The following is a 15,849-nucleotide window of genomic DNA, read 5'->3' on the forward strand; positions in this document are numbered from 1 at the left end:
AAGGGGGGAAAAGGGGTCATGGGGGTGGAAGAAGAGGGAAGAAGGTGGTATGGAGGAGGAAGAAGGGGGAATGAGGGGACATGGGGGCAGAAGAAGGTTAAAAAAAGAGGGCATGGGGGCAGAAGAATCGGGAATGGGGGTGGAAGAAGGTGGAGAAAATTGGGAATGGGGGTGGCAGAAGGGGGAACAGAGGTGAAAGAAGTAAAAAGGGGACATGAGGGCGGGAGAAGGGGCAAGAAGGGCACATGGGGGCAGGAGAAGGGGGCATGGGGGCTGCAGAAGGGGGAATAAGGCAGAAGAAGGTGGAAGAAGGGGGAAGATAGGAGTAGAAGAAGGGGAAAGGCGGCAGTGGAAGAAGGGGGCATAGGGGTGGAACAAGGGGGAAGAAGGCAGCATGGAGGTGGAAGAAGGGGGAAGAAGTGGGCATGGGGGCGGGTAAAGGTGGAAGAAAGGGGTATGGGGTGTAAGAAGGGGGAAGCAGAGGGTATAGGGCAGAAGAAGAGGGGGAAAAGGGCATGAGGGCAGAAGAAGGGGGCAGGGGAGCGGAAGGAGGGGGAATAGGGGTGGAAGAAGGGAGAAAAAGGGGGCATGGGGACAGAAGAAGAAGGAAGAAGGGGGCATGAGGGCAGAAGGAGGGTGAATGGGGGCGGAAGAAAGGGGTATGGGGGTGAAAGAAGGGGGAAAAAGGGGTCATGGGGGCAGAAGAAGGGGTCTTGGGGGTGGGAAAAGGGGGAAGAGCGTGCGTGGGGGCAGAAAAATGGGGAATAGGGGCGAAAGAAGGCAGGAAAAGGGGCCATGGGGGTGGAAGATGGGGGGAGAAGGGGACTTGGGGGCAGGAGAAGGGGGCATGGGTGTGGGAGAAGGGGGTAGAACGAGGCATGGGGGCAGAAGAAGGACGAAGAAGGGGATATGGAGGCGGAAGAAGGTGGAAGAAGGGGTCAGAAGGGTGGAAGAAGGAGGAATGGGGCGCAAGAGGGGAGAGAAGGGGGGCATGGGGGTGGAAGAAGGGGGCATGTGGGCAATAGAAGTGGGAAGAAGGGGACGTGGGGAGAGACTAAGGGGGAAAGGGGCATAATAAGGGGTAAAAGGGCAGTCCAAAGGCTGAAGAAGGGGGAACAGGGGTGGAGTAAAGGGGAATAAGGGGAATGGGAGCAGAATGGGTGCGCAATGGGGGGAATAGCAGCAAAGTAGGGGCGCAACAGGGGGAACGGGGGCAGAATAAGGGGGATTGGGTGCAGAAAAAGGTGGAAAGGAGAGGGAATGAGGGCGCGGTATGGGGGAATGGGGGCACAATAGGAGGGAATGGGGGCAGGTGGGGAGAATAAGGGGGAATAGTGGCGGAATAAGGGGGAATAAGGGAGAATGGGGGTGGAATAAGGGGGAATAAGAGATCGGGGGGTCTAAAGACATATGGGGCTTTAGGGGGCCTATGGGGACATAGGTCATGTGGGGCTATGGAGACAGGGGATGCAGCCTGGATGCCTGGGTCTTTTCCCATTCCCAGGGAGCAAAAGGGATGGCCGAGGGTGTCCCGGATGCCTGGGCCCTTACGGCTGATGGTGAGGCTGAGGTTGTGCATCCAGGGGAGTCTGCTACCGCTGCTGCTGCCGTTGGCCATGAGCCAGAGGCCGTAGAGGCCGGCATTGGCTGTCTGCAGGTCGTGCTGCAGCAGGCTGCAATGCCAGTCGCTGTCGCCCCAAAACTCAGCCCGGGCAGTTACATCACCATCGCTGATGACCTCATCGCCGAGGGCGGCCACGACGGGGCCAGTAAAGTTGCCATGGCGGCGGTCGAAGGCAGCGCCCCGGTACTAGTGCGGTGAGCGCAGCTGGGCGCCAGGGGCCAGACACAGCTCAAAGTGGCAGTGCAGCAGCCCGCATGAGCCATCGTCACCACCTGCGGCACCTGCACCAGCAGCCTAGAGCTGCCCCGCCGATCCTGCCGGGGCCCAGGCATCCGGGCAGGGCTCTCCAGCAGCCAAGGGGCTGCAAACTTTCCCTCCAGGGGGCTGAAAACCCCCCTTTGAACCCCACTAGCATCATCCTGACCCCGTTGAAACCCCACCATGGACCCAGGCATCTGGGAGCCTCCACCCCCCACTCCCATGAAGCCCCACCAGGGACCTAGGAGACCAGGGAGAGGACCCTGGGGTCTGGGAGGCTTCAGCCTCTGGATTGACACCCCACTGGGCACCCAGGCATCCAGAAAGTCTCCCAGGCCTCTGGGAGCGTCCAATCCCCATTGCAACCTCACCAAGGATCCAGGTGTCTGGCAGCCTCCAACCAACCCACCAGGGCCCCAGGCATCTGGAAGACCTCACACCCACTTCTCCTGCAGGTGCACATGTCCCCAGGGGTTGCTAAGCAAAGGGTTTGGTTCTGGCAAAGCTGCAGGGCTAGGCCCCCAGTGTCCCGGAGGCTGCATGAGACATGCTCCCAAAAGAGCTTTTCCTGCCCTCTTGGCTTCCGTGATTCTCCCTCTAAATGGCATCTACATTGCAATTAATTAAGGGTATTAATCCCCTTGCTCCCCTTTAATACCCCAGGGCTTCATTTCATTCTGACTGTCCCAGGGCATGGTGGGAGAGGGAAGCATCCAGAAGCTACGGTCGTGCTCTTGGCTGCTGCCCCAAGGCCGCGGGTAGTAATGAGCATGGGGAGAAACAAGTCCTTCTCCTGAACCTCTGCACTAGAATTCAGCTTTTTTTTTTTTCTGTTTTTATGGAGGTAAGCTAGGAGTTGGTGTCACGTGGAGCTGGCCTGGGGTTACAGGCAGCAGGAGGAGGATGTGAAGGTGAGCGTGCAGCGAAGGAACAAGGCTGCGGGTTGTCACACTTCATTAGGAAGGAGACTGTCCCCATGTGCCAACCAGGTGGTCAACCTGGTGGCCAAGCTGGTGGCTGAGGAGCGCCCAAATTGAGAGTGCTGGAGGGGAGAGGATGATGCACAAAGGAGGGAGGAAGTACTGGCCTGGGAGGAGAAGGAAAAGGTGTGGGGTGATGGGGAGACAAGAATCCCTGGAGGAGCCCACTGCAGTGTATGCACGCAAAGGAGGAAGTGCTTAGAGAAGAAGAGTGGGGAAAACTCTCCCACCTTTTCTGGGAAATCAGCACAGCTGGGCACCTCTCCCAATGCCTGTAGGCTAATGCCCACAGCCTGGGGAACAGGCAGGAGGACTTAGGAGCCTGTGTGCAGCTCCAGGCCTGCAGTGTCACTGGGGTCATGGAGACGGGGCTGCCATGCTTGGAATGCTGCAGTGGATGGATGCAGGCTCTCTTGGAAGGCCCCGCTGGGAAGGCGGGGAGGGGCAGTGGGTCTTTCTGTGAGCGAGCAGGGGGAATGCGGGGAGCTCTGCGTAGAGATGGACGATGAGAGTGTAAGGGTGAGGATTAGTTGGCCGACCAAGACGGGTGGCCTTGTAGTGGCTGTCTGCAGTAGAGGGCGTGAAGAAGGGCCGCCTCTGCAAGGCCTGGGGAGCGGAGAGCTGTGCAGAGGCAAATCCATCCTGCGCCACAGATGCCAGCTGCCAGGAGTGCTCAGAAGCTGGCACCAGAGGCTTGGAGGCAAAGACATGGTGATGGGGGTGCCCACGGTGACCGCCAAGGCATTGTGATGCGGGTGTCCCCAAGGTCACCACCAAGGCATTGTGATGGGGGCCCTCATGGGTGCCTGCTAGGCCATGGTCATGGGGGTCCCCATGGTGACGGCCAGGGCTTTGTGATGGCGGTGGCATCATGCCCCCAAGGCCATTGTGATGGGGCGGTGCTCGTGGTGACTGTGCTGGGGCCAGAGTCCCCCGGGGCCCGCACTCTGAGGAGAGCAGCTCGATCAGGAGGGAGCAGCTCCCCTCAGTGCCAGAGTGGCAGGTCCCTTAGGAGCAGATCCTGGAGATGGACAAGGAGTGGCAGGCGAACGCCTACTCCCAGCCCATGGACGGGCTCCCTGGCACACAGCAGCGCAGAAGCAAGGTGAGCGGTGGGGCGGCAGGCAGAGGCAGGCAGCAGGGATGGGAGCTGGGGGAGAGCACGAGGACGGAGGGGAAGGGGAGGTGGGGCAAGACAGCCAAGCATGATCTTCTCTGTCCTGGGGGTATTAACTGCTGGTGCACACTGACCGGGATGCTGCAAGGCTGAAAATGGAGCCTGTGAGCTCTGTGCTGCGGGTCAGAGAGCAGCTCTGGGCCAAGCGCAGCTGCGCCGTGCCTGGCCATGAGCTTCCCTTTGACTTGGGGCTGGGGTTTCCTGTGCTTCAGGGGCTGCTTGTACCAATGCAACCACCCCCATCATGTGCCGCCTTCCCCCCGCAGGTGGGCCAGCAGGTGCTGCACACAGCGATGAGGCGCAGCTGGACCCCGACTTCGTCCCACCAAAGGGACAGGTGGCCTTTGCTTCCCGGCCAACAAAGCTCGCGAGCCTCTGAACACATCATTGCAAAGGTACAGAGCTGAGCAACAACGGTGCCAAAGGCTCTGCCTGCCTGACCGTAGCTGCCCAGAAGCAGGTGGGAAGTGCTGGGAGAGACCAGGAGGTCTCTGGCTCCCGGCAGGTTGACTGCCTGCTCTGCGCAGCACGCTGCAAGGACATGCCACAGGGTCCTCCAGGGAGCTGCCTTTGCCCATCTCTTGCCCCATGGGGACGAGCCCTCTCCCCACCCAGCCTTTGGGAGCAGGGCAGCAGCTGCCTGCGAGGGAGAGAGCTGCTGCTGTTGCGGGCCTCCGGGGTGGCAGGAAGTTTGCATGCGGGCCGGATGGAGGGTAGGGGAAAAGGACAGCAGTAACTGGGCGTTTCTCGTGGGCTTTGATGACAGATGGCCGAGGACACTGTCACGGATGTTCTCGTCACGATGCAAGCTCTTCATCCCTCTGCTGGTTTGCCAAAGGCGCCTCCTCTGCGGCGCAGGGAGACACTGCCCGGCAGCACTTGTGCAAGAGCAGAGACAGCGCATCCGCCCCGCTTACCACCTCTCGCAGCCAAGGCAGCTAGGCCGGCACAGGCAGGCCTGCAGGCCTCTGCAGCTGCAGCTAAAACACCAGGATCCGCATGTCGAAGCAAGCTGCCTGCTCGGGAAGCCTCCTGCAGATCTTCTTCCAGACGCAGGGCCAATGCCCTGGGCACCCAAGGTGTGGCAAGGAGAAATCTGGAGAGTGTGAGCAAGCGAGTAGAGAGGCTGGCTACAAATCCCAGCCAAGCTGCTGCCACGGCACACTTCCTGCCTGTTAGAGCTGCTGCGATGGCTCTGCACTGTGGGCAGAGCCTGGAAGAGGAAGAGCTCCTGCCACCCCATCTGCCTTTGCCTGCCCTTCACAAAGCCAAGCGGGAAGCTCGGGCTCCCCGCCGGGCAACTCAAGAGCGTGCCCGCTGCTTGCCTGAGCCCAGGCCTGCCTCTTCCGGATCAGCCCTGGGAAAAGCAAGGATGTTGCGAGAGGCTGGTGCCAGGACAACTCTTCCTGCGAAAAGCCGGCAGCTCAGCACACGCTCCTGCTTTGTCCCGGGAGCACAGACCATTCCTCAAAGGGAGATGCGAGGCATGCCAGCATGCAAGGAGCGGGGGTCAACCCGCCTGACAGAGGCAAAGCTGCCAGAGTCCCTGCTGGGGGTGGCTTTTTCCAGAAGTGCCCAAGAAGTGTGCCAGGAGCTTGTGAGCAAGCTGCTCGCAGCTCCCCCAGATGCCTGTGCCCACCAGCTCAAGGCACAATGCTTGCACACCATGGCGCACAGCCAGGACTTGGTGCTAAGCAAGTGCTCAGCGTCCCAACGGCGAGGCCACAGGCCTCCCCAAAGGCAAGTGCCCCGCGCTGAGACGCGCCAAGGAGAAACAGCCTCTCGTGCCCCGGATGAAGGCCTGCAGTGGGAGAGGATGCCCAAAGGTGTCTCAGAGGACGTTCAGCTCACGAGGCCCCGCTTCGCAGACGTACCACCCACCTCTGCTAAAGCCATCGCTGCCAGCTCCCACAGAGAAATGGCCCCACCCGAGTCCACGTCGTCTTCCTGGCCCGAGCCTGCTGGCTTGCTTCAGAGCACCCTTGCAGATATGCTCATGAAAATGAGGGCTGAGAGCCAGAGACCTGCCCCGCACAGCCCCGCACTGCCGGCTGCAGCTCTGAAGGCTGCCCTCCTGGCGCTCCTGTCAGCAGGAGCCTTGAGCCGTCCTGATGACACAAGCCCCAGACGTGGCCAGGAGTTCAGGGCAGCCGTGCCACAAAGGACATTGGCACGTACCATTGCCCCAGCAACACTGGCAAGCGCAGCCCAGAAACAGCCCAGAGAGCATGGTACAAGCCCAGCCGCCGCAGCTCGGCCAGGGCCTGATGCCCACGCTCCTGATGGCAAAAGGAAGATCACTGGGGCCGGTGCACTAGCTCCCCTGGGCAGGGGCCATGGGCCAGGGACACCACTGCCTGCTGCAGCTCTGAAGGACGCACTGGTGGCGCTCGTGTTGGCAGCCTTGAGCTGTCTTGATGACACAAGCCCCAGACATGGCTGGCCACTTGCAGGCGGGGGACGAAAACAGGAGCCTTTGCACATCGTGCCTCGCATTCGAGGCAAGCCGCTGCGTGTGCACCCCGACAACACCTCGCAGTATCTCGCAGTGCTCTCCATCAAAACAGAGCCGCTGGAGGAGCTCAACAGGAGCTGCCTGGCCCGCACCGGGCAGAGCTTGGCCCAACTGCGAGAAGCCTGTCTCAAGGGCAAGGAGCAGAGCCCCCAGGAGAGCGAGGGCCACGAACAGGAGGCCGAGGGGAAACGTTTCTCCCTGACAGCATCAGGGTCCCTCAATGTCAGACCCAGGGAGGTGAGTGCAAAGGATGGGCTGGGCCAGGTGGGAACCCTCCCTGCGCTGGGGCCAGCCGCTGCTCTCCGCTGGGACACCCTGATTGTCCCAGTGCTGCGTCAGTGGCAGCGTCCCGCAGGGCATGTCCTGGTGGCCAAAAGCAGCTCCCTTCACAAATCTCCCTCTCTCGCTTCAGCTCTGTGCCAGAAACTCCTTCTACAACCTGTGGCAGCCGGAGCTGACGCGAGTGGAGCTCCTCAAGGACGCGAGCTCCAAGTGGGAGGTGCTGGAGCGGCTCTACGCCCATGCCCCCGAGAGGGAGCGCAAGGTGCGACGCGCAAAGAGAGTCCTGGGAGCACCGCAGCAAGAGCAAGCGGACTGGAGCGATGAGGAAGAGGACGCTGCGGAAGAGCCTCTGCAATGGCAGGAGCTGGAGAAAAACTCTGCCTTGTGCATGACCTGGGTCAGACCGAGCCTCAGGAGCCTCCTGGCAGACACGCAGGCATGCCACAAGGAGGTGCCCTGCTCGCCTGGCGTCAAGGCCGCAGACGCTGCCACGGAGGCAGCCGGTGACCTGCAGAGCACACCTCTCACCTCAGCAGTGCCCAGGGGAGCCGAGGCAGTGGCATCTCCTTTGGCCAGAGGCTTTCAGGCTGCGGGCGACAGCGTGCCTCTCGCCCCATCAGCAACCACAGGAACAAAGGCAGAGGCCACCCCCACAGCCAGAGACCCTCTGGGTGCAGGGGAAAATGCACCTCTCCCTTCATTGGTTCCTGCAGAAGCTGCTCCAGAGGCCTCCCACTTGCCCGGAGGCCCTTGGGATGAGAGCCACAGCCCACCTCGCGAACAACCGTTGCCCAAAGAAACCAAAGCAGAAGCTTCTGCTTTGGCCGCAGGCCCTCCTCACCAGGTGAGCAAGGAGCACATTGTTGGCACCACCGTCAAAGGGAGCCACTGTGTGAGGGTTGTGCAGGGTGGGTGTGGAGAGCTGCCCCATGCCATGGGTTCCCCTGCCCGTGTCACCCATCTGTCACCCCCAGCCCTTTGCCCTCTGCACTGTGTCCCACAGGGAAGGGGCCTGCTCCTCTCTGTTTCCAAGCGCCAAAGGCACACGGCTGACGGCCCCTCCACCCCCGGCACTGCGTTCAGCCCTGGGGCCTGGATGCTGAGAGAGGAGGGAAGGGGCAGCCCCAGCAGCAGCCCCCTCCCACACCCAGCAAGCCAGGCCCCTTCTGCCACGCACCTGGACACCTCCGTTCCCCCCTGACTGTTGCGGGCCCCAGCCCAGCCCTGCTGCTACGGCCCCAACACAAGCCTCGTCCCCTCGCCATGCCAGCTGCACGTCCCTTCCCCTGGTCCTCACGGCCATTCACAGCATCCCCCCACCCCAAACCCTTTCCCCCTCTACCTCCTGGGCCACCAGCCCCCTGAGCATCACCAGCCGAGATCACACAGCTGGGTGTTGTTGCTCCCCCCCCCCCCCCCCCATGCAGGTTGCAGGTGAGCCCAATGAGGAGGAAAAGTCATCCTCTTCCCTCAGGCACACGCCAGAGGCTGACCCAGGTACGTACCCAAGTCAAGAGATGTTCTGGAAAAGGTGAGCCTGTCCCAGCCCAGGGAGCAGCACTGAGGCTGGCAGCAGGAAGCACTCGGGGCCAGCCATGCAAAGGCCATGAGCCCTCGGGAAAGCCCTTGGTGGTGGGGGGCAGGCAGTGCTTGCCCTGTGCCCACGCAGCCCCTCGCCCATGGCTCTCCTTCCCCCACAGGCATAGCCACCCTCCCGGACAACGCAGCTCCCAGGAGATGGCCCTCGCGGCTCAGGACAGCGCTTCGGGCTCTGCGCAGAGCTTTCTGCTGCTGCTGCGTCACGGCGCACTGAGAGGAACAGCCCCAGGACGTAACTGTCAGACATCTCCCTGAGACAGGGGCTGGCGCAGAGCAAGGAGCGAGAGCAACGGAGACTCTCTCCTGGCTGCTACGGAAATGCTGCCGCCTCGTGTCCCGTAGCCTCTTTTCTGCTTTGAATAAAACCCTCGGAAGCTTTTTCCCCCTCTGTTACTTGGTGTCAGGTACATCTCAGGACACAGACTAGTGCAGGCACTGCCAATGAAGGCAGCCAGGCCGGGAGAGAAACCCCAGCAAGCACTCCCAGAGTCACAGAGGAGCTGGGGTGGGAGGGGGCTTGTGGAGGTCTCTCCCTGAAGGAGTGCTCCTTTGTGCTCAGCTGGAGGCGGGCTTGTAGGGGAGAGCTGCTTATCCTAAGGCAGGAGCAAGCAAGGGTGGGTTTTCTCTCTCGGGAGGGGAGCCACCTCTCACAACAGCTTCCAAGAGTCCCTAGAGAGTTTTCCTGCACGCCATTACCCCATCCACTGGCCACACTGACCTCTCTGTACACACAAGCCATGGCCATTCCTTCCCACACACCTGGCATGTGTTCACACACAGCAGCCAGCACCTTTCAAGCCCTTGCCCTCAGGCACACCTGCACCAGGCCACAGACACACACACGCTGCTGCTCTGCAAGCGTTCATGCTGCACACTCCTTGGCCCGGGCTGCCCACTCCGTGCAGCCGCAGCAGGCGGCACAGAAGTTGGTCTCCTCCTGGTCCCTAGTGCAATAAGGACAGCCCTTACACTGAACAGGACATTGGAGAAGGGCTTCTGAAGGAAGAGTTGGCTGCGCTGCCTAGAAAGAAGAGCGAGGCATGGAAAGGCCTGTAGAAAAAGAGAGGCAGCTGAAAGGGAGCACAGACAAACAGGATATCAGCTTGGAAGAAGCCAGAGCAAACCACCAGCAGTGCAAGGGGGAGGCTCTTCCCCAGGAGCAGAGCATAAAAGGCAGGGAGGGGAGGAGACAGCAATGATGAGCGCAGCAAACAGAGGCAGCAGTGTCTGGGCTCTGCCTGGGCCTTTTGTGGGCCTTGTTGGAAGTTGTGGAGGCTTTCTGGGGACCCCCGAGGAACTAGACAGTGCTTGCTGCTAGCAGGAAGGAAGAGCTAGGCAAGCATAACTGCAGGAGGCCTTGACTTAACTGCTCCTGGGAAGTTCTAGCTAGGTGGGGCTGCTGCTAACGAGCTCCCTGAGTTGCCCTGGTCACAGGGAGTTGGGGCTTTTGTTTCAGGTGGCTCCTGATTGGGTGGCTCACTCCTTGTGAGTCACTGCTAGGCAGAGGCCCATATAAGAGCCAGGCCTAGAGCACAGCCAACAGAGGCAGTGACCAGGTGCAGCAGTTTCTGCAGAAGGGTGCCAGAAGGCAGAGAAGGCACCTCTTGATTTTGCACAGTGGTGTGTCCTTCCCCAGGCATGGTCAGGACATGCTGCAGAGCATGTTCCCCAGTGGCTGTTGGAGGTGCTGCCTCAGCTGTGTCTGAGGCTTCAACCCAGACAGACCCTCGGACAGCAGATGCAGCCCTGCAGGTGCCAGGCTGCAGGGAGTGCCTGGGGCCTCTCTGGGAGGCCTGGGCTGACAGTCAGCTCTCCTGTGTGAGGTGTGCTGTGGTTGACCAGTTGTATTGGCAGGTAAAGGAGTTACGGGAGGAAGTTAGTAGGCTGCGTAGCATCTGAGGGGATGAGCAGGAGATAGGCAGGGTATTCTCGGAGACTGTGCAGCTCCAGCAGTCCCCTGACTCCACTGCAGTGGAGTTGTCAGAGGGCTCAGCACCGTGTGTAAAGGTGCATCATAACACTGTTGAAGAGGGCTGGCAACTGGTGACCTCTCGTAGAAGGAGAAGGGCTCTTGCTCCTCCTCAAGATTTGCCTTTAAAGAACAAGTTTAGTGCCCTCCAAGCTGAGGAGGAGCTGGGCATGGCTCCAAGGGAGGCAACTGGCCTGACAGACCCCGTGCCATGGACAAACATGGAAGAACACCTGGAAGAAGTGGCGAGTGATTGTTGTGGGTGACTGCCTGCTGCAGGGGACAGAGGCACCTATCTGCCAACCGGACCTCTTGTCCAGAGAGCTTTGCTGCCTGCCAGGGGCTCGAAGAAGAGATGTCATGCAAAGAGTGCCAAGGCTTGTCCATGCATCAGACTACTACCCTCTGCTGCTCTTCCAGGTGGGCACTAACGACACAAAAGGCAAACTGGAAACCATCAGACGGGACTTCAGAGCTCTGGGAATGGTGGTGAAGGGTCTGGGAGGCCAGGTTGTTTTCTCCTCAATCTTGCCTGTGAGGGGAAAAGGACGGGAGGAGGAGGAGACGAGTTTTCCAAGTAAGCAAGTGGCTGCGCTGCTGGTGTTGGCAGCAGGGTTGTGGTTTCCATGACCATGGGACCTTGTTTGAAGATGGACAGCTGATGGGGAGAGATGGGATCCACCTTACCAAGCGGGGCACGTGTGTCTGTCTTCTCCAACAGATTGGCCAGCCTGGTAAGGAGAGCTTTAAACTAGGAAAGGTGGGGGAAGGGGAGTACTCAGTAAAACACCGCTCAAGTCAGGATGCCTCCAGCGGGTGCATGCAGCCAGGGGAGACAGCATGCAACATGGCTGTGGAGGATCCTCTTGCACACCCCTCCCCTCCCACCACCCCGAGAAACCTGCATGCTCGACTGGCTCTCTGAAATGCGAGCAGCATGGGGAATAAGCAGGAAGAGTTAGAGATCTGTGTGCGGTCGCAGGGCCATGATCTCATTGCGGTTACAGAGAGCTGGTGGGATAGCTCACATGACTGGGATGCTGTCATGGATGGCTAGGTGCTTTTTAGGCAAGACAGGCCAGGAAGGCGAGGTGGTGGAGTTGCCCTTTATGTGAGGGAGCAACTAGAATGTGCGGAGCTCCGCCTCGGGGTGGATGAAGAGCAAGTGGAGAGCCTGTGGGTAAGGCTTAAAGGGCAGGCTAAGATGGGTGACACGGTGCTGGGGGTTTACTACAGGCCACGTGATCAGGAAGAGGAAGTCGATGAGGGCGTCTACAGACAGCTGGAAGTAGCCTCACGATCACAGGCCCTGGTTCTCCTATCTGAGGCGGGGTGGGGTGGGGGGACGGGACTTCAACCACCCTGGCATCTGCTGGGAAGAGAGCAGAGCTAGACACAAACAGTCGAGGAGGTTCCTGCAGAGCGTTGAGGATAATTTCTTGACCCAGGTGGTGGAGACGCCAACAAGGAGAGGTGCGCTGCTAGACCTTGTGCTAACAAACAAAGAAGGTCTAGTTGGAGCCATGAAGGTTGGGGCCAGCCTTGGCTGCAGTGACCATGAGATGGTGGAGCTCAGGATGCTATGAGGAGGGAGCAGGGCAATAAGTAGGACTGCAACCCTGGACTTGAGGAGAGCTACCTTTGGCCTCTTGGGGGACCTACTTAGGGGAATCTCCTGGGGTAGGGCCCTAGAAGGAAGAGGGGTCCAAGCAAGCTGGTCAAGTATCACCTCCTCCAGGCTCAAGACGGGTGCATCCCTCTGAGTAAGAAATCCAGCAAAGCGGTTGAGCAAGGAACTGCTGGCAAAACTCCAACAGAAGAAAGAGGTCCACAGAATGTGGCAAAGGGGACAGGCCACTTGGGAGGAATACAGGGACGTTGTCAGAGTGTGCAGGGATGCGACGAGGAAGGCTAAGGCCCAGTTGGAATTAAATCTGGCAAGGGATGTCAAGGACAACAAGAAGGGCTTCTTCAAATACATCAGTAGCAAAAGGAAGACTAGGGCAAATGTGGGCCCGCTGCTGAACGGGGCGGGTGGCCTGGTGACGAAGGGTACAGAGAAGGCCGAGTTACTGAATGCCTTCTTTGCTTCAGTCTTTACTGCTAAGGCCAGTCCTCAGGAATTCCCGACCCTGGGGACTAGAGAGGAAGGCTGGTGAAAAAGATCATTTGTCCAAACTTTAAATCCATGGGATCCATGGGCCCCGATGGGATGCCCCCACGAGTGCCGAGGGAGCTGGTGGATGTTATTGCTAGGCCACTCTCCATCCTCTTGGAAAGGTCCTGGAGATCAGGAGAGGTGCCTGAGGCCTGGAAGAAAGCCAATGTCAGCCCAGTCTTCCAAAAGGGCAAGGAGGAGGAGCCAGGAAACTCCAGGCCTGTCAGCCTCCCCTCCATCCCTGGAAAGGTGATGGGACAGCTCCTCCTGGAGGTCCTCACTAAGCATGTGGAGGACAAGAAGGTGATCAGGAGTAGTCAGCATGGCTTCAGCAAAGGGACATCCTGCTTGACCAATCTGATAGCCTTCTCTGACGGAATGAGTGGCTGGGTAGATGAGGGGAGAGCAGTGGATGTGGTCTGCCTGGACTTCAGCAAGGCTTTGGACACTGTCTCCCATCCCATCCTCCTCGGTAAACTCAGGAAGTGTGGGTTAGATGAGTGGACGGTGAGGTGGATTGAGAACTGGCCGAGCTCCGAGGGTTGTGGTCAGTGGTGCAGAGTCAAGTTGGAGGCCTGTAGCTAGTGGTGTCCCCCAGGGGTCAGTGCTGGGTCCAGTCTTGTTCAATGTAGTCATCAGTGACCTGGAGGAAGGGACAGAGTGCACCCTCAGCAAGTTTGCTGATGTTACTAAACTGGGAGGAGTGGCTGACACACCAGAAGACTGTGCTGCCTGTTCAGAGGGACCTGGGCAGGCTGGAGAGTTGGGCGGAGAGGAACCTCCTGAAGTTCAATATGGGCAAGTGCAGGGTCCTGCACCTGGGGAGGAGTAACCCCAGGCACCAGGACAGGCTGCTGGAAAGCAGCTCTGCCGAGAAGGACCTGGGTGTGCTGGTGGACAACAAGTTAAGCATGAGGCAGCAATGTGGCCTTGTGGCCAAGAAGGCCAATGGGATCCTGGGGTGCATGAAGCAGAGTGTTGCCAGCAGGTGGAGGGAGGGGATCCTGCCCCTCTCCTCAGCCCTGGGGAGGCCTCACCTGGAGGACTGTGTCCACTTCTGGGCTCCCCAGTACAAGAGAGACAGAGCTACTGCAGCAAATCCCGCAAAGGACTACTAAGATGGTGAGGGGACTGGAGCATCTCTCCTCTGAAGAAAGGCTGCGAGAGCTGGGCCTGCTCAGTCTGGAGAAGAGAAGACTGAGGGGGGATCTGGTTAATGTGTACAAGTATCTGAAGGGAAGGGGTCAAGAGGATGGGGCCAGACTCTTTTCAGTGGTGCCCGGCGATAGGACAAGAGGCAACGGGCAGAAACTGAAACACATGAAATTCTGTCTGAACATGAGGAAAAACCTCTTTTCTGCAAGGGTGACAAGGCACTGGCACAGGTTGCCCCGAGAGGCAGTGGAGTCTCCTTCCTTGGAGATACTCAAAACACGTGGACACATTGTGGTCTAGGTGACCCTGCTTGAGCAGGGTTCTTGGACTAGATGATCACCAGAGATCCCTTCCAATCTCAACCATTCTGTGATTCCATCTCCCTTCAGGAAAGAGCCAATTTGACCCTTGCAATATTGCAGCCCTTCTTCTCATCTGGATGTGAGCCCACTGAAACCATTTGAGACTCAGGATGTTCCCTTCCAGTGTTGTTTAGCAACAGGAGGCCATGGCACAAACAGGCTGGGTTTTACAACTGGAAAGGACCCTGGTTCTCTGCCTGTGATTTCAGTAATGCTTGGACCTTCCACAGAATATAGGCTTTGAATTACATTTGTTTTAGAATTGAAAGCAAATCTTTGCTTTGCTTTTTAAGTAGAGGAGAGTTTGTCTCATCACCTGCGTCAGTGACAGAGTTTTGTGCTCACAACAGTGAGCCTTTCTGTTTTTCCGGGGCTAGGGAGGCAGAATGGTGAGAGCTTGGAGCATAGGTATTTCTTCGCAGACGATTCCTCTCCGTGCTCTGACACTGCTCTGGGGGAGCCAGCAGCCCCCCCATGGACGATTCTAAGCGCAGTTAAAGCTTTTCCTAGGCTCAGGAATGAGGACAATGACTCTGGAAAAGCTATAATATGGTGTATTCTCTGAAAAAGCAAGTGCAGGTTATTTCCCTTCACCATCAAATACTTGGTTGCCTATCATCCTCCTTAAGGGCACCTTTACTTTTTTGTTCTTCCAATGGTAGCTGAGAGGAGTCAGCATGGGGATTGCTAAGGTGCAGAACCCAGAGATGGTTTTGTCTTGATCCATGGAGTGCCGTGAATTTGGCTGTATATACATGGAAATGGCAGTGCTGTAGAAAATGCTGTGAGAATGTCGGGGCTCCTTTACACTGAACTTGTAGATCCCCAAGAGAACTTGTTCCTCTGCTGTCAATTAAACCTGAAGCCGCAACACGTTCCTCGGCTTCAGCAGAGCTTTGCAGGTGTGCTAGCCTTCATGGGTTGGCCGAGCCTAAGCAGAGTGATGTGCGTCTTGTCTGTGCTGGACTGAAACACAGCCATCAGTGCTGGAGGCGGTTCAAAGTTGCAGGCGGTGCATTTTCCGGCAGCTGGCACGGGACTTGGCTTCACACAGACATAGGCTGTGGAGAGAGACAGATGTTTTCCTGGCCCGTCAAAGCTTTGCCAGAGTGGTGTACTACCATAAGGCTTGGCATGGTGAGGGCTCAAGCTGCAAGTCCCTTCTGTGAGGGTGAATTGGATTATTATTAATCTTACCCCCAAAGTGAGGCCCAGTTGCCAGGATATTGCAGCTACTGTAACTAGTATTCGCTGGCTGTCTCCATTACCCTCCACCCCCGAAATTTTTAAGAAAGCCAAGAGGGCCATCCTGGGGGGCAATGGCTCTCTTGAACAATGGCCTTGTAAAGCGTGTTGGTGAAGCTTCTCAAATATCCCACTTGCTTGGGTGATGATGCCAGTGCGCCTTTGCAACATGGGCCCGTGCATGGCAGTGGCAAAAGCTCAGTGGGGCAGGTGCTACCTGGAGCTTCCCTGGGTGTCTTGGCAGAATGGGGCGGGTGCTCCCTGGAAGACTGGGTTCCATCCTTGCCCCTTTACCCCACTTCTCCTCCCAGCCCCACTCGGTCTCTGCAGCCTTCCTGTCCATGGAGGTCAGCTGGATGGTCAGCTCAGGTCCCTCTTGCGACCTTCCAGAGGGGCTCAGGGAAAGCTCCCACAAGGCCTTTAAGGGAGACGCAGGCATCGTTCTCCTCCAAGGCCCTGCCTGGAGCCAGCAGGGAACCTCGGTGCCCAGGCACGCCCTGTCTTTACAGCCCCAGTGTGGGGTGG

General features: G+C 58.6%; 1 protein-coding gene across 2 annotated transcripts; it reads left to right on the plus strand.

Moving 5' to 3' along the window:
* The first annotated feature begins 3,392 nt into the window (after positions 1-3,392).
* Positions 3,393-8,795, plus strand: LOC104144007 (proline-rich protein 36-like). Of its 2 annotated transcripts, XM_068923576.1 has the most exons (6): positions 3,393-3,967; positions 4,306-4,434; positions 4,806-6,791; positions 6,967-7,680; positions 8,264-8,333; positions 8,537-8,795. In XM_068923576.1, the coding sequence occupies exons 1-6, from the start codon at positions 3,890-3,892 to the stop codon at positions 8,647-8,649; spliced, it is 3,090 nt and encodes a 1,029-aa protein (XP_068779677.1). In that variant the 5' UTR covers positions 3,393-3,889; the 3' UTR covers positions 8,650-8,795. The 2 variants fall into 2 exon arrangements, with proteins under 2 accessions (XP_068779677.1, XP_068779678.1); XM_068923577.1 differs by lacking the exon at positions 8,264-8,333 and having other exon boundaries at positions 8,537-8,604.
* The last annotated feature ends 7,054 nt before the right edge of the window (positions 8,796-15,849 follow it).

This window comes from Struthio camelus, chromosome 34 (assembly GCF_040807025.1).
Source record: "Struthio camelus isolate bStrCam1 chromosome 34, bStrCam1.hap1, whole genome shotgun sequence".
NCBI classification, from domain to species: Eukaryota; Metazoa; Chordata; class Aves; order Struthioniformes; family Struthionidae; genus Struthio; species Struthio camelus.